A 14,942-nucleotide genomic window follows, 5' to 3' on the forward strand; every position below is an offset into this window, starting at 1 on the left:
ACGTGTGCCAAGTTAGGGACAGTGGCCTGCCCCAGAACATTTTTTGTTCCATTTTTTCCAGTGTTGTTCTGAATTCCTCACCCTCCCCACCCCACCCAAGGTGTCAAACAGATGTGAAAATACCACAAAGCTGTGACTCTCAGCATTGGTTTATGATTCACTGATTGGGATAGGGAAAAATAATGTAGGAGATTACCATGGTGATGCCTGTTTATATAGGCAGTCTGGTAGATGATGAGCAACATGGCAGAAACCAGACATGGGCAAAAACAGCAGGAAAGCACCCCTCTGAAAGCTTGCAGAGGGTCTCAGCACCCCCACCGGCCCAGACCTCACTGGGAGACAGAAAAGGAAATGGGCCATCTTGCCTAGAGTGGGAAGCAGTGAAACCACCAGGAGTGCCCTTTGCTTTCCTCAAGATGGGATGGGAAATTCTATTCTGTACTGTTCTATTTATTTATTCATGTATTCATTCATTTTTCTTTCAGTCAGTAGTTAACCTGATGTAGTGGAAAATGCTTAGAGTCTAGCTATAGATGGGGAGCATGATGTGATAAAAAACATGTCCTCTGCATTCAGAGAGCCCAAGTTCACATCCCAGCCTTTGCCACTCACTGGTTTTGTGACGTCATGGCAAGTTGCTTTATTGGTAAAATCTAAGCTGGATTGGGGTTGGGGAAATTATGCTTCAGCTTCCTCATGTGAAAAATGGGATAGTAATAGTATCTACAACATATGATTGCTGTCCGGATAAGAGAAAATGAACATACAGTTTTTAGGACAGTGCCTGGTGCATAGTTTGAGCCCAACAAACATCAGCTCTTATTAAGGCTTATCTTCAGTATTTTTATCTGTTTAAGGAAGATAATAACACCTACCTTTCAGAACTGTTGCAAAGAGAAAGAAAAAAAAAAAAAAGATGGAAAGATCCTGACTCAAAGATATTACATTTGTCAGTATAGACTGCTATAACAAATAGGCCCAAAATTTCAGTGGCTTTAAGAATTATTTCTTGAATGTGTCTGAGTTTTATATAGCTAAATGGAGAGAAAGGGGAGGGAAGGTCTCTATTCCATGCAATCATTCAAGGACTCAGGCTCTTTCTGTCTGCCATTCTTGGAGTCCTCCTCTGGACTTACTGAATTCAGCCCAAGCAGAGGGAAGAAAAAGATCGTGAAGGATTGGGCAGGAAGTGTTATCGGTCAGGCCTGAAGGCAGCATATATTGCCTCTGCCCGTGTAATAGTGAGAACTCAGTCACATGGTTGCACCTCCCTGCCAGGGAAACTGAGAAATGTATGCTATCTGTGTACACCAGACTGAGGGAAAATGGTTTGCTGGACAACTTGCTGGTCTCTGCCACAATGTTCAATGAATGGTACCCACTATTGCGATTATTAATATAACACCAGGGTGATTCTCATGGTATCCTAAGGCTCACTTGGAGAGATGGCCAACCCTAATTATGCAGTCTTTACTCCTGAGAACCTGAGACAAGGGCTGGTTCTCACTTCATTCCTAGAATGACAGGGTGTTTTTGGCCCCTGTGAGCCATATTTGACCATAATGACAGGACTGAGGATCTCAAGGGTGACAGGCAAGCACAGAAAGGACATGCCTTTGAGAGTCATGTGAAGGAGGTTCCATTGTTAATGGGAAGTTAAACATTGAAAAGGTGTCTTTCTCTTCCTTTCTTTTCCATCTCTCTTTTGTTGCCAAACAAATCACTCCAAAACTTAATGGCTTAAGACAGTGCTCATTTTAGTATTCTCCCTCACAGTTTCTGTGGGCAGGAATTCAAGAGTAGTTCAGCTGGGTGATCTGGCTCAGAGTTTCTCATAAGTCATAACCAGATGGTAGCTGGAGCTGGAATCTCAAAGGTGTCCACACTTACGTGCCTGACCTCTACGCTGGAAAGAATCAAACAGCCAAGGTAGAACCGCGGGGGCTCCTCCAGCACCTCCCTGTCTCTCCCTGTCTCTGTCTCTCTCTCGTCCTCTCACATGGTCTCACCAGTGGTGACCCTAGGCCTTCCATTCTTCCAGCATGGCAGCTCAGGGCTCCCATGCAAGTGCTCCAAGACAGAGCCAGGCAGTTGCTTACTGCCTTTTCTAATCCATCCTCAGAAATTCTACAACATCATTCCTGCCCCAGGCTTGTCTAAGCAGTCATAAGTCCTGCTCACTTTCAAGGGAAAGGAACATAGACTCCACCTCTCCATGGCAGGCTTGTCAACGAAACAACTTGCAGGCATGTATTAATACCACCCCACTTCCCTACTCTACCACTAGAACTGCAGTGGCTCCCCATCTAGGGATCATGCTTGCAGATGGTTCAGAACACCGTCTGAACCATCTGCGAGGCTAAGATATACTGATCCTGATTCCCTCAAAGGCCAAAGCTAAAGGCTAAGAAATCAGGCTGAAGTTCCAGAGTAGCCTGGACTGGGACAACGGGGGCTAGGGGAGCAATGGGTACATGAGGTAGTGCAGCTTCTTCACAGTGCCCATTTAATTAAGTCCCATTTTCAGCCAAGCATACTTGCAGTCAAGGTTTTGTGCTTCTCGCCGTTCCAAGGTTGCAAGTAGGAGAGGCTTACATAAAGCAGGGAGGCTCAGAGAAGTTAAAATACTGAAACTCACACAGCTGGGAGTCAGGGGTAGGGAAGAGATTTGAACCCTGACCTGTCTCACCTCAGAGCCCAGGAACGTGCTTCCTGACCTCCTTCCTGGCAGTCGGGCAGTGTGTGTGCTGGCAGGGCAGGGGGAGATTTGGAAATAGGTGTCTTAGAAATGTGAGAGGCGGGGTGCCTGGGTGGCTCAGTCATTAGGCCTCTGCCTTCGGCTCAGGTCATGATCCCAGGGTCCTGGGATTGAGCCCCACATCGGGCTCCCTGCTCCATGGGGTGCCTGCTTCTCCCTCTCCCACTCCCCCTGCTTGTGTTCCCTCTCTCGCTGTGTCTCTCTCTGTCAAATAAATAAATAAAAAATCTTTGAAGAAAAAAAAAGAAATGTAAGAGGGAGGGGCAGCATGAGGGGGCTGCTTGTGGCGCCATCTTACTACTTATTAGTCACAAAATGCACCCCTTTTACATCTACAGGAAGATAGTCTCCTGGAGATCCCAGGATTCATCTGTAGGCACAGAGTTTGGGGTGGTGCAGGCAACTGCTCTTGCACTGAAATTTCAGGGTGGAAGTGGCAGGTGCAGGTAAGAAGGCTGTAGTTCAACTAATGAGAGTAACAATAGCTGCCATGATTGAGTCTCTAACAAGTGCCGGGGAAGCACTGTATATGTGTCATCTCATTTGACCTTCACAAAAACCTTTGAACTTGAGGTGATCACCCTCCATTTGTGGATGGAGAAGCGGAGCCTCAGAGATGAAGTGAACTGCCCATAGGTCACTCAGCAGGCGACAGGGCAGGGACTCAAACTCAGGGCTGCTTGTCCCTGAGGCTCTGCCTCCCAAACACGGACTGTGTGCCTGGGGCAACCCCACAACCTGTTCCCCCACCACCCTCGCCAAGTCCTCAGCCTTTCAGCAGCACACTTTGTGCACCTTCACGTAATAAATATTAATTGAAAATATTGGTGCCACAGCCACCAGCACAAGCTGCTGAGATACCATGCTGGGTCCTGGTAATTAAACCCTTAGTTGCATTGTCATATCTGTAGTTTTCAGTGTCCCCACACATCATTCCCATTGAGACAGGAGTTGAGAAGAATACTCAGGGAGTATGAGCATGCACACATTCCCATCTGTGTGCTGCTGTCTGATCCTCAGACAGGTAACCTTTCTTTATTTCCCTGTGTAATTCTTGCTCTTCCTTTGCCAGCACTCAACTGAGGCTGAGAAGTCTATATGTTGCCTCTCTCCATCACAGGCTAGTTAAGAAACAACTTGATTGCTATTTTAGATAGTGGAAAACTGGATGAGGAAGGGAGGTGGTTCCCAGGTGAGATTACCAAAGGACTCACTTGATTCTTATTTTGGTATTATTTTCAGTATCAGGAGACTAATCCCTCTTCATATAAAGTGCTAGAATCTGAAGATTGTTTCCCTGTTCCTTTAATACAGCTGTAGAGCTCACAAGCCCCTCTGAGACATGACTGCAGGATGGAAACTTTAGACCCTGGCTAAGAATGTTAAAAGTAGTGACCGTGTGGATGGGGATCTGTCATGGAGAAAATGGCCTCCTTAGTTCCTGAATGTTCAGGAAAAGAGAAAAGCCAGTTTACAAGTAACTTGTTGAAACTCCAATGTGGCCAGAACCCTGAAAAGTTCTCAAGAAGGTATGGTAGATAGGAAATAGTCATTCAGCACCCATTATTAAGAACTGTAACATATTATTCGTGGTCCTTTTTTTTTTTTTTTTTTGCATCTAGTCTTAGATAATGTTAGTGAACACAGAATATATATATATATATATATATATATATATATATATATATATATACAGTTGTTCATAGGTTCATTCTTGACTTCGGTTTTCTCTAACCCTGGTTTTCTAATACCCATGGTGTCCCCTCTCCCCAACACAAATACCACCATAATGCTTTCAGTTCTTCCATAGCAAATTCTTCTCTTTGGGACCATTTTTAGGAGCATAAACCTACTAGTTGAGTCAGGAGCAATCCATGTAACTGTCTTTCCCTAATGTATGAAATTAGCAAAGTTCCCTCTACTCTGTGCCAGGTACATACTCTCTAGATTGAGCTATGGAAGTTAAATGAGATATTACCTTTGCCCTCAGGGAGTTTGCAAACCAGCTGGAAAATAAACAAATACCTAGGTAGGTACCAAAGTCAGTCAAGATTCTTTTAGTTTCAAGTGATAGAAAATTCAACTCAAACTGTTTTAAGACAAAATATAAGGGAGATGGCATAGATTGGCTCATGTAATTTCAAAATGCAGAAGTACCTGGCTTCAGGCATGGGTAGATCCACATACTCATAGGCTAGCACCAGGAATCAGTCTCTCCTTGACTCTGGAAAACTCTCTCTTCATGGTGGCAAGATGGTTTCTGGCAATGCTGAACAGCTTGGAAACCCAGTGGGGAGAGAGAGCTATTGGGAATTTGAGTCATGTATACTTTCCTGAAACAAGTACTGTTGTCAGAGGGAGTGAAGAGGGATTATAAGCCTAGCCTCGGTTAGGTCTGGATCTGGGAAGAGGGGTCAGCCTCACTTATGTGACATGGTCTGAGAGTTGGGGGAGGGAACTTCCAAAGAAAAAGTTGTTCCCCAAAGAAGGGGCAACAGAAGCCAGGCAGCTAAATATAGCAGGGCTCTACTACATACATAATGGGTAGCTTATTCCATACAGTATCCTTAAGGTTGCTTGGGCATGCTCAGGGGATGATATTAATCATTGGAATTACCTTCTGCTTGACAAGCAACATTCCTTCAAGCCAGTCTGGGTTGAATAGACCGTAAGTGTAACCTGCAAAAAAAATCTGACCCAAATTTGCTCTCTATTGCAGTGACCTGGACAGAAATAATATTACCAGGATCACCAAGATGGACTTCGCTGGACTCAAGAATCTCCGAGTCTTGTAAGTAACACATGGCTCTTCGATGCATTTTCATTTTCAGCTCTTTGGCCTTGTGAAAATGTTCTGCTGGCCTGACATTACACCCCTATGCACTGGGTGACAGGAATTTACCATTCTTCAACAGAAAACCCTTCATTAGTAGACCCAGGTTTTCACGGGTATCTCATTCTGTGTCTCCATGCTGCCGGCTGGCCTGGACCGGTGGAAGAATTCAGTTCCAGTGACAGGGAAAACAGAAGGCTCTACATGAATAAATCAACATGCCGAGCTTCTAGGATGACAGCAATGTCAGCTTGACTAACCAGGCTACTCTTCCATAGAGATTATAATTTCTTCTCCAGCCTGTGCATTAAAAGAGCAATCCGAACAAAAGCTGTTTATCTTGTTACTTACTGAAGAGGAGGGGAGAAGGGAGGGAGAGAGTCAGACAGGGTCAGGGCCCCTGCTGTACACCCACAGCTGTACAGACAGGTAGCAAAACTTGAGATGGGTATTGATGCAACAGGGGAGCAAGGAATATCAGGTTTCCTTGCTACATATTGAACACCTTCACCCGTCCCTGAGTCTGTGAGTGATAAGGATGTGCCTAAATGCTTGTCCATGGGCAAGTCTGAGACATTTAGAGATACAAGAGAGGAGCAATTGGAGCCTCTCTGCTACTTTACTCAGAGGTTGATTTTGCCCCCTAAGTGTGGCTCCACACCTGGAGCACCGTCTGGGCAATCTGGCCAGTGCCTTGGTGTCTCTTGTGTCATGGAATCTTGGTTGACAAATCACTGCTAGAAGCAGCAGCTGAAGTCTTGGTATCTGAAGCCACCTCCTTCTTTTTGCTAATAGCCCATTATAATACAAAGAATTTTATTGTAGGGACAGGAAGTACCAGGTTCTGGTCCTGCATCAAAATTAACTGTGCATGTGAATCTTGGGTGAATCACTATACCTCTCTGGGCCTCAGTTTTTTCATCTCTAAGTTAAGGAATGATAGTATACTAGTTCTGTAGGGCTACTGTAACAAAGGACCACACAGTGAGTGGCTTAACAAAAATTATTGTCTCACAGTTTCTGAGGCCAGAAAACCAAAGTCAGGGTAGCAACAGGGTTGGTTCCTTTTGAGGGCGATCCTGAGAGGGAAGATCTGATCCAGCCCCTTTTTTAGCTTCTGGTAGCCTCAGAAATCCCTGGTTTCTAGATGGTTGTCTTCTCCCTGAGTCTCTCACATTGTCTTCCTTCTCTGCAGTCTCTGTTCACATTTTCTCTTGTTCTAAGGACACCAGTCATATTAGATTTGTGCACATCCCAATGACCCCATTTTAACTGAATTACCTCAGTGATGACCATATCTCAAAATAAGGTCACATTATGATAGCCTGGGGATTAGGACATCAACATAGGAATTTGGGGGGGATATAATTCCACCTATAACAAATAGTCAGAAGTCCTCCTAATTCTCACAGTTGCATGTATAATGCTTTATGATTTTATCATTTTTCATGAAGTCTGTTTATTCTCACTGCAACTTGTGGAATATTACTTGCCTAGCATTGCTTTTCTGACTGAAAAGTAGATAGTGGTGACAATGGTGATGATAACCAAAGTATATATGGTACCTGTCGCAGACCAAGCTCTGTGTTATGTGGTTATTAACCCCTATCTGCCCAGAGGAAACAGGCACAGTTGGTTGAGTTGTCCCAGCTTCACATGGCAGGTAACTATGCTAAGGAGAAGGCAGAACCCAGAACGTGTGTTTTCTAACCTCTGTGCAGAGCTGCTGTCCATTTGCATTATAGAAATTTTAGAAAACCAAGAGGAAATAGTCTACCCATCTTAAAAATGCAGCCCTGATGGGCACATAAGTGGCTTACCTGAGTTTCCCTGAACACCAGTGTGTGCGGACGCTAGGATCTGAATGTTGGGCCTCCAGACAGCAGATGTTTTCCCCTTGATATATTCTCCAGATGTGGCATGTCCACACTCCTCTCACCATCCTCAGGGGGAAGGTGGTGGGGGTAGAAGGGGGAGCCTCTACCCTCTGCTGAGTCTTCTGCCCTAAGCAGTCACGTGTGTGTCTAATGACTGGCAGCTCTCCTGAGATATGTGTGGGACAGAATTGAGACTGGGATGGGTTGAGGGCATTCCGTGGCTCAGTTTTAGAATAACATTTATTGAAGAGATAGAGGTGGTAAACTCCTGATTGCAGGTCATGTGACAGCTTAAAAAACAAACAGTTAACTTCTCTCTTTGTTTCCATTCCCCACCCCCCCCACCCCCCCACCCCCCCACCCCCCCACCCCCCTACCCCCCTCCCGGCATCTGTGAGAGATTTCCTTTCATAGGAGTCACCAATTTCACCTAATGCTTCATTTTCTAACCAAGTCAGAAAAGAAAACCCTTTGATTTTCTTACCATTACATCAGAAAGGCTAATAAAAATTCCAATTTCCATATCTGCTCTCTGCAAATAGAAAGTTTAAAATAATCACAAAAGATTGTATTAATATCCTCTGGATGGTCTACAAAACATTCCTTTGACTCCAGTTTATCTTTCCTTTAATTGGCACATTCTTCTTATTTTGATAAGCAACACCAAAACACTCCCCCTTCCCCCCTTTATAGACTCTAATACATTGTGTTTCATTATCTTCCTTATCAACTCAAAGACAATCCCGTTCTAGTGGCCCTTTATTACTGTGAAAGAATCTGCTAGGTGGGGTAGCTGAAATGCTTTCTCACACCAGTAAAATACCCAGACATTTAAACCATATTTTCTCCCACTCTATTCTTTTTAGCTGAGTAACCTAGACAACTATCTTTTTTGAAAAGCTTTCATCACACCTTGGCACATTCCCTGTATCTGTTTCTTATTTACAATTTATAGTGAAGCCAGAAGAGACTCAATAGTCTTGAATAATTTGAGCTTGCCACCTATTTCCATGCAGAACTATTAATACGGTGCAGGTGAATGAGCAAAAGCAGATAAAATGGAGATTGGGGAACTTTGGTCTCATCCAAAGGCAATTTTCCCCAAATAAAGTACATTCAAGGAGAAGATATAAGAATTGCCCATAACAATTCTTTCTCCCACAGGATGGGAGTAGCAAAAGATCTCTTCTGGTGTTATCAATTATATTCCCTTTCTTAGTAGTCTGTTGCAAGAACTCTGCTATGCCCACAATGTGGGAGCCAGCTTTATCACAAATGGGGTTAATAAAAGAGTTAAACTCCTCCCCAGCCATCATCACATGGGGTGATTTCTAATTCTGATCCAGTGTTAAAACTAAAAAAATAACAATGCCAAAAGAGCTGAACACAGTCTGTCTGTCTCTAACTCAGAACAGACTCATGGACAGCCCTTCTGGTCATCCAGCCTTTCCTGGATCCCTGACCTCCTGCATCTGGTCAGTAAAATGAGAGTGACATCAGTGGCATTAGCCCAAGCTCCTGAATTGCATCTCAGCCTAGAAGTCTGGATGTAAGGTTCACAGCTTCTTCATTCATTCATTCATTCATTCATTCATTCATCAGATGTTGATTATTTATTGCACCTTTAAAAGTCAGGTACTAGGCTGGTCTCTGATAGGTCTAGAAAGGGACCCTAGCTACCTTACCAGCCAGGACTCCAGCAGGAAAGAGATGACACTCACTCAGGACAAATAAGGAGAGCTAAATAAAAGAATTATTTACAAAGGTGTGGGCAAAGTTAAGAGAAACCAAGAAGACATGGTGTGGTTTCCTGGGACTAGCAACAAGGAGCCACAACAGTTCTCTGGGCCTCAAGGAGCAGTGAGAGGAAGTGGTTCTTTGAACCCACAAAGGTAGGAACTGCCTGACAGGATCTGGGGGTCTTAGGTAGAGGGACACAGTCTATCTGAAGTTACTTGGCAGGGAAGGAGGTAGGAATAAATCCCCAAATATCACTCCATCCCACCATCTCATTTTCTGCTGGTGACTTCCACTGGCTTACTCAACTGGAAACTAGAGTCAGAGAAGCTTCTTGAAGTGATAAAAATTAGCCTCCCAGAGCCTGAGCAAAGTAGAGAAGGGGCAGATATCTAATATAGATATATTTGCATTTTTTGACTCCCCTTTCTGAAAGAAGGTAATAGTGTTAGATTAATTAGTACAGAACTAAAAAATTCATCATAGGAGACTGGAGTTAAACTCCTTCAGAAACCCAGCAAGAATATCACACTCAGGGGCGCCTGGGTGGCTCAGTCATTAAGCATCTGCCTTCGGCTCTGGTCATGATCCCAGGGTCCTGGGATCGAGCCCCGCATCGGGCTCCCTGCTTGGTGGGAAGCTTGCTTCTCTCTCTCCCGCTCATCCTGCTTATGTTCCCTCTCTCACTGTGACTCTCTTTGTCAATTGAATAAAATCTTAAAAAAAAAAAAAAAAAGAATATCACAGTCACTCTAGGGTTGCTCCTTGTTATAATTAGGAACTTAACAATAACAAACACTGTGATGGATTGACTGATAGTAAAAACCCAGCTCAACAAATCCCTAGTCACTAATATTGAACTGGTTCCCTGTTTAGCGAGATGTGCTAGCGTGAGTCTGTTGCCATTCCAAGGCCTTCCTTGCCATATGGCAGAATAGAAAGACAGGGGAAGGAAAAAAGAACATTTATTAAGCCTCTAACTGTACTCCAGATCCTGGACTAGATAATTTACACACTCTCTTCCATTTTTATCCTCACAAGAACTTATGAGATTTTTTTTTAAATTTTACAAATAAGGAAACAGAGGCCCTGAGAGGTCGACTTCAGATAGTCCAGTGCCACACCATCTGCTGGTAAGAAAGCAGAACAGGGGTTTTTATACCAGATTTGACAAGCACACCAGACTGGGGGGTTAGAGAGTCTATCCTAGCTGGCTGTATGACTTTATCCAAATAATTTCTCCCTGGATGAATCTCTTAGCCTCCCTACTCCATGACGTCCATATCTGTTAAGTAAGAAGCCTGTAAGGGGCCAGAGGGACATGAATGTATGAACTGGAGTGGGTGAGGACTGAGGCAGACTAAGGGGCCTGTGTGCCTTGCCTGACCCCATACTCAGTTCCCACCAATTGTTGGTATTTGGAAACACAGGAGCTGAATTTTCAAAAGGAGTTTCTTTTGTAGATATGTGTGTGTGATATTGATTTTTAATTGTTTGTGAAAAACTCACAAAAAAATGTAAAATATCATTGAACCCAAACAAAATACCCTTATCACTCTGATTGTCTGAGTCAGACACTTCTTATGTCCTAGACTAGCCTTTTCCTTGATAGAAAGTCAGTATGTTATGTAGCCCCAAGGCATCTTTAGTTTTTCATTATTCAAAAGCCTTTATTAAGTGGCTCCTGTGCTAGGCAAGTGTGGTAGGGCGAGGAGTATGATAACGAACAGAAGTTCTTACCTTCTTAGTCCCTTGGCATAGTGGGGACGATGGACTTGAAAATAAACACAAGGACCCAAGTGTTAATCCCAAGAAGTACAGGGGTTATGAAATGCCTCAGAGGTGGTGGGCAAGCAATGGATGGAATCATTTTGAAATGAAGGCCAACCTTCCTTAAAGCTGCCTTCCATCCTTCTGTTTTTCCTTCAGGTGCTCAGGGCACCTCTCCTCCTTTGTAATCCAGGGGCACCCGCAGCCCTTCTTAAACTCCAACTTCCAAGGACACCTCCTTCAAACACAACTGCATCGCCTTAAGTCTCATTCAGCCAGCAGGATTCGTCCTGGATGGAAACTGGGCAACCTCATTGCTTCTCTTCCCCCATTGTTTCCCTTAGCCTAGCTAATCCTATTTAAGCTGCCGTTGCGTGTGTGTGTGTGTGTGTGTGTGTGTGTTTTAAGTTAGGGAAACAAATGTTTCATTGTATACTCAATTCTTAGGGTATGCCACATGCTTGAAACAACCTCACTTAAGCAAAGTGTTTAGGTTTTTAATCATCTGCATGGAGGACTTTAGAGGTCAGCAGAGACTGTGACTGGATTAGCTTTTGTGACCATCACCCTCACGTTGGGAACAGCCAGGCCCCGGGTGAGGAGAGTTCCTAGTACAGGCAGTTGTCCAACAGTAGGGTCACCCTTTCTACTAGGTGACCCAGAGACAGAGTACACAGAGGAGGCCCTTTTTAATGAAGTATTTTTGCATCCTTAGAGGAGGGAGCTCCAAGGGAAGAGATGCTGAATATATGTGTGGTTTTTATAAGAAGCAGCTTTTACCTCTTCCTTTTCTGTGCAACATCCTGCAGTGCTTGGGGGGACATTTGCTGAGAACATTCTTAAAATAGAGGCATGGAAACCAATCTGTCAGGTAGAAGTGTGCAGGCGGCGAAACCCTGGTTACCGTGACACCAAGCTGGCATGTGAATTATCTTGTCCCACCAGACTGATCCCGGCTGGGGGGTGGGGGGCAGGGCAGAGTGTTGTGGGAGGGGCCGAGTGGCCCTGGCTGCCGGGCCTGAAGCCTAGCGCCAGGACCCCTGAGGCCCCTTGTCCTTGACCGCTGCTGTTTCTGTGGTTCTAGGCATCTGGAAGACAACCAGGTCAGCGTCATTGAGAGAGGCGCCTTCCAGGATCTGAAGCAGCTGGAGCGATTGTAAGTACAATACAACCTCCTTTCTTGAAAAGTCTCCTTCTTCTTCTTCTTTTTTTTTTTTTTTTTTTTTTTGGTAAATTGTCTTCATTGCGACCTTGCCAAGAAAAAGTCTCCGATGCTTAATGAAATGTTTGCTATTTTATTTAAAGCACGTTAGATACATGTTAAAGAGACACTGAGATCCTTTTAAGCTCTTTTTCTTTCTTTTATGTTTTTTAAACTCTTTTACTTTAAAAGATGCTAGAATTGGCATCTGGGGTTTATTTTTCTTCTTCCCAGGCTTGAGCTGTTGCTATTGATATCTGTACATGGGACTGGTTCTTGCCCAAGCCTCTTCCCTTTTGCCGAGGGTGGAAGCTGGCAGTCGGTTTCACTGTCATGGAGGCCGGTGTTAGATATTCGCTGTCCCCAAGCAGCCTTTGCCCCTCTAGGGAGAGGAAGGGTGGGAGAGTGGGCAGGCCCTTCAGTGGTGCCTGCATTTCCGCTGAGCATCAGCCTGTGTCAGGAAGCCCCCATGTTTCCATGAGGGAATGTGGTGCTAGGGTTTAAAAATAGGCTGCTCTTCTGACTGTCAGAGGGAGAGACGAAGAGCAGTGGGGATGGAGATGGATGGAGCTTCCCCTGGTTTTGATGATTAATGCATCTGCAGAAACCTCTTGGGTCACTCGGGTGGGGCCGCTGCTCAGGTGGTTAAGTGGGCAGCATCACCTTTCCTCAGTTAATCACACCTGGCAGCTCATAACATCTGGATATTTGCTTCCTGCCCTCTAAGTGGGGCCTGTCCCCAAGAGCACTCAGTCATGCCTGTGGGCGGCTCTCTTCCATGTTTCCCTCCGCATCCTGGTTGGCCTGACATTTCAGCCTCTTGTCCCTGCAGTTGGGGCACAGGGCTGCGACAGCTCACTGCTCCACCAGCCTCCCTAGAAGGATCCTGCTCCATTTACCTGTCCTGTTGCCAAATCTCAGCTACAGAGATGGGCTTGGGTCAGGTGGAGGGCCTGCCACCAACGTGTTTGCTTTGTGATCTGCCATCTTTTCCCTTGGACTCATTGGATCTGGGGCGACACGAGTATTATCCAGCAAAACCCTGTACTCCCCCTGCTTTGTGTGAACCGTCTCATTTATTGCTCTCCATCTGGGTCAAAGGTCACTATGTTCTGTTGTTGGTTTAAAAATATGACATTTATTTCTTATAAGGGGAAAGAGTTCTAAAAAAAATGAATGCTGCCTCTGTTTACGCTTGTATTTTTAAGTTTCTTGAAACTTAAATTCTCCTTATTTAGACCAAGGGAAAAATAAAAGTATTTGTTGAACCTGGTTCCTTTGTATGAGGTATTAAACATTTCTATGGAAGAGTAAATATATAGTTCTTTGTGAAAAGGCCACCTCTTGCTTAGTCTTCTGATTAGAAGGGTAAATAAACTCCTGATTTATTCATTTCATGATTGTTGGGAGGGAACTAATTGATAATTGAGTACCTTGGACATGCTTGGAACTAAGCCGATGTTTTATATGCTATCTGTTGTTTTATCCCCACTAAATCCCTACGAGGTTTTATTACTCTCATTTTGCAGATGAAGAAACAGAGGCCCAGGGAGATGAAGCCAAAGAATTGTCAGGGGTTGGGGGGGGGTAGCCAAGATTCAGAGCCACATCTGTCTGACATCAAAGCCCATGCCCTTTCATGCTTCTGTGCTGTGGACATTAGATGAAGTGTGATCTTTAGCAATGGCCCTGCAAATGGCCTCTCACATACCCATCTAACTCCAGGGAATATCGGTGAAATATGCTGGCGAAAAGTGCTTTTCTTTGGCTTGGTGAACACAGTGGGGACAGGCCCCACTTAGAGGGCAGAAGTACCGTGCATGTCTGCGGGACTGAGGGGCTTACAATTGCAGGGTAAACCTGGCTATTTCTTTACTTTGGTGTATTAGGAGGCTAATGCTTGCTACTGTACTCGATAAACCCGCAAATCTCATGGCTTAACACAGAAGTTTACTTCTTATTCATATCCAACCCAATAAGGGCATTCTTGGTTGCTGGGCCTCCCTCCTCCAAGGGGAGACTCAGGAACACAGGTTCTTTTCACTCCTGAGCTCTGCCATCTTTAAACCTTGGCTACCAAGGTACCAATGGGTATCTGAATCAAGCCACTGGAAGGGAAAACAGCATGAAGGATTACATATGGGAGGTTTTTATGGGCCAGACCTGGAAAGAGTACATATGACTTCCAGTATTACATACCTTGGATTAGAAATTGTTCACATGTCCACAGTAAGCTGCAGAAGAGGCTAGGAAACTTAATCAAGCTATGTGCCCAGGAAATAGAGGAAGCAGAATTAGTGAACAGCTAACCAGTTTCTGATTTATACTGCAAGTGATCTAAAGAAGTACTTGGCCAGGAAGAAGAATGAAAAGTATGGGTGGCTGGACCAGCATGCACAGTTGGATGGGCCTCCTTAGTCAAGGCTTTCCAATGTCAACGAGAGAGGGTGTGTATGACATTATTCTGACGTGTTAATCTGGTGTTAGTTATCCAGTCTGTCCCCAAACAGACTGAGAGCTATAGAATGGGAAAATATAACATATTTGCTGCTAACAGCTGAAGAAAGAGATGGCTGATTGTGCCATCTGCAGTGCTCACTCCTGACTTACCTTACTTGTGTCTCTATATTTGGTAGTAGATTCATCTTTATTGATCATACTCTGAAATACAGCCTGAAAATTATATGGGTTTTGATAATTCATTTTTGAAGTATTGATTTTCATTATGAATGGGCTTTATTGATTTGATCTCTTGAGCCTTAA

At 44.4% G+C, this 14,942-nt stretch overlaps 1 protein-coding gene across 2 annotated transcripts in view; it reads left to right on the forward strand.

The window, feature by feature from the left end:
• SLIT3 (slit guidance ligand 3) overlaps positions 1 to 14,942 on the forward strand; it is a 591,804-nt gene that overhangs the window by 39,119 nt on the left and 537,743 nt on the right. For both annotated transcript variants that reach the window (XM_028102736.2, XM_028102735.2), the window contains exons 2-3: positions 5,481 to 5,552; positions 12,063 to 12,134. In XM_028102736.2, the coding sequence (XP_027958537.1) occupies positions 5,481 to 5,552; positions 12,063 to 12,134 (144 nt within the window). The remainder of the gene's footprint in view (positions 1 to 5,480; positions 5,553 to 12,062; positions 12,135 to 14,942) is intronic.

The sequence above is a fragment of the Eumetopias jubatus genome, unplaced genomic scaffold, assembly GCF_037043125.1.
Source record: "Eumetopias jubatus isolate StellerSeaLion01/CBP00866 unplaced genomic scaffold, mEumJub1_p1.0 scaffold_5, whole genome shotgun sequence".
Classification (NCBI taxonomy): Eukaryota; Metazoa; Chordata; class Mammalia; order Carnivora; family Otariidae; genus Eumetopias; species Eumetopias jubatus.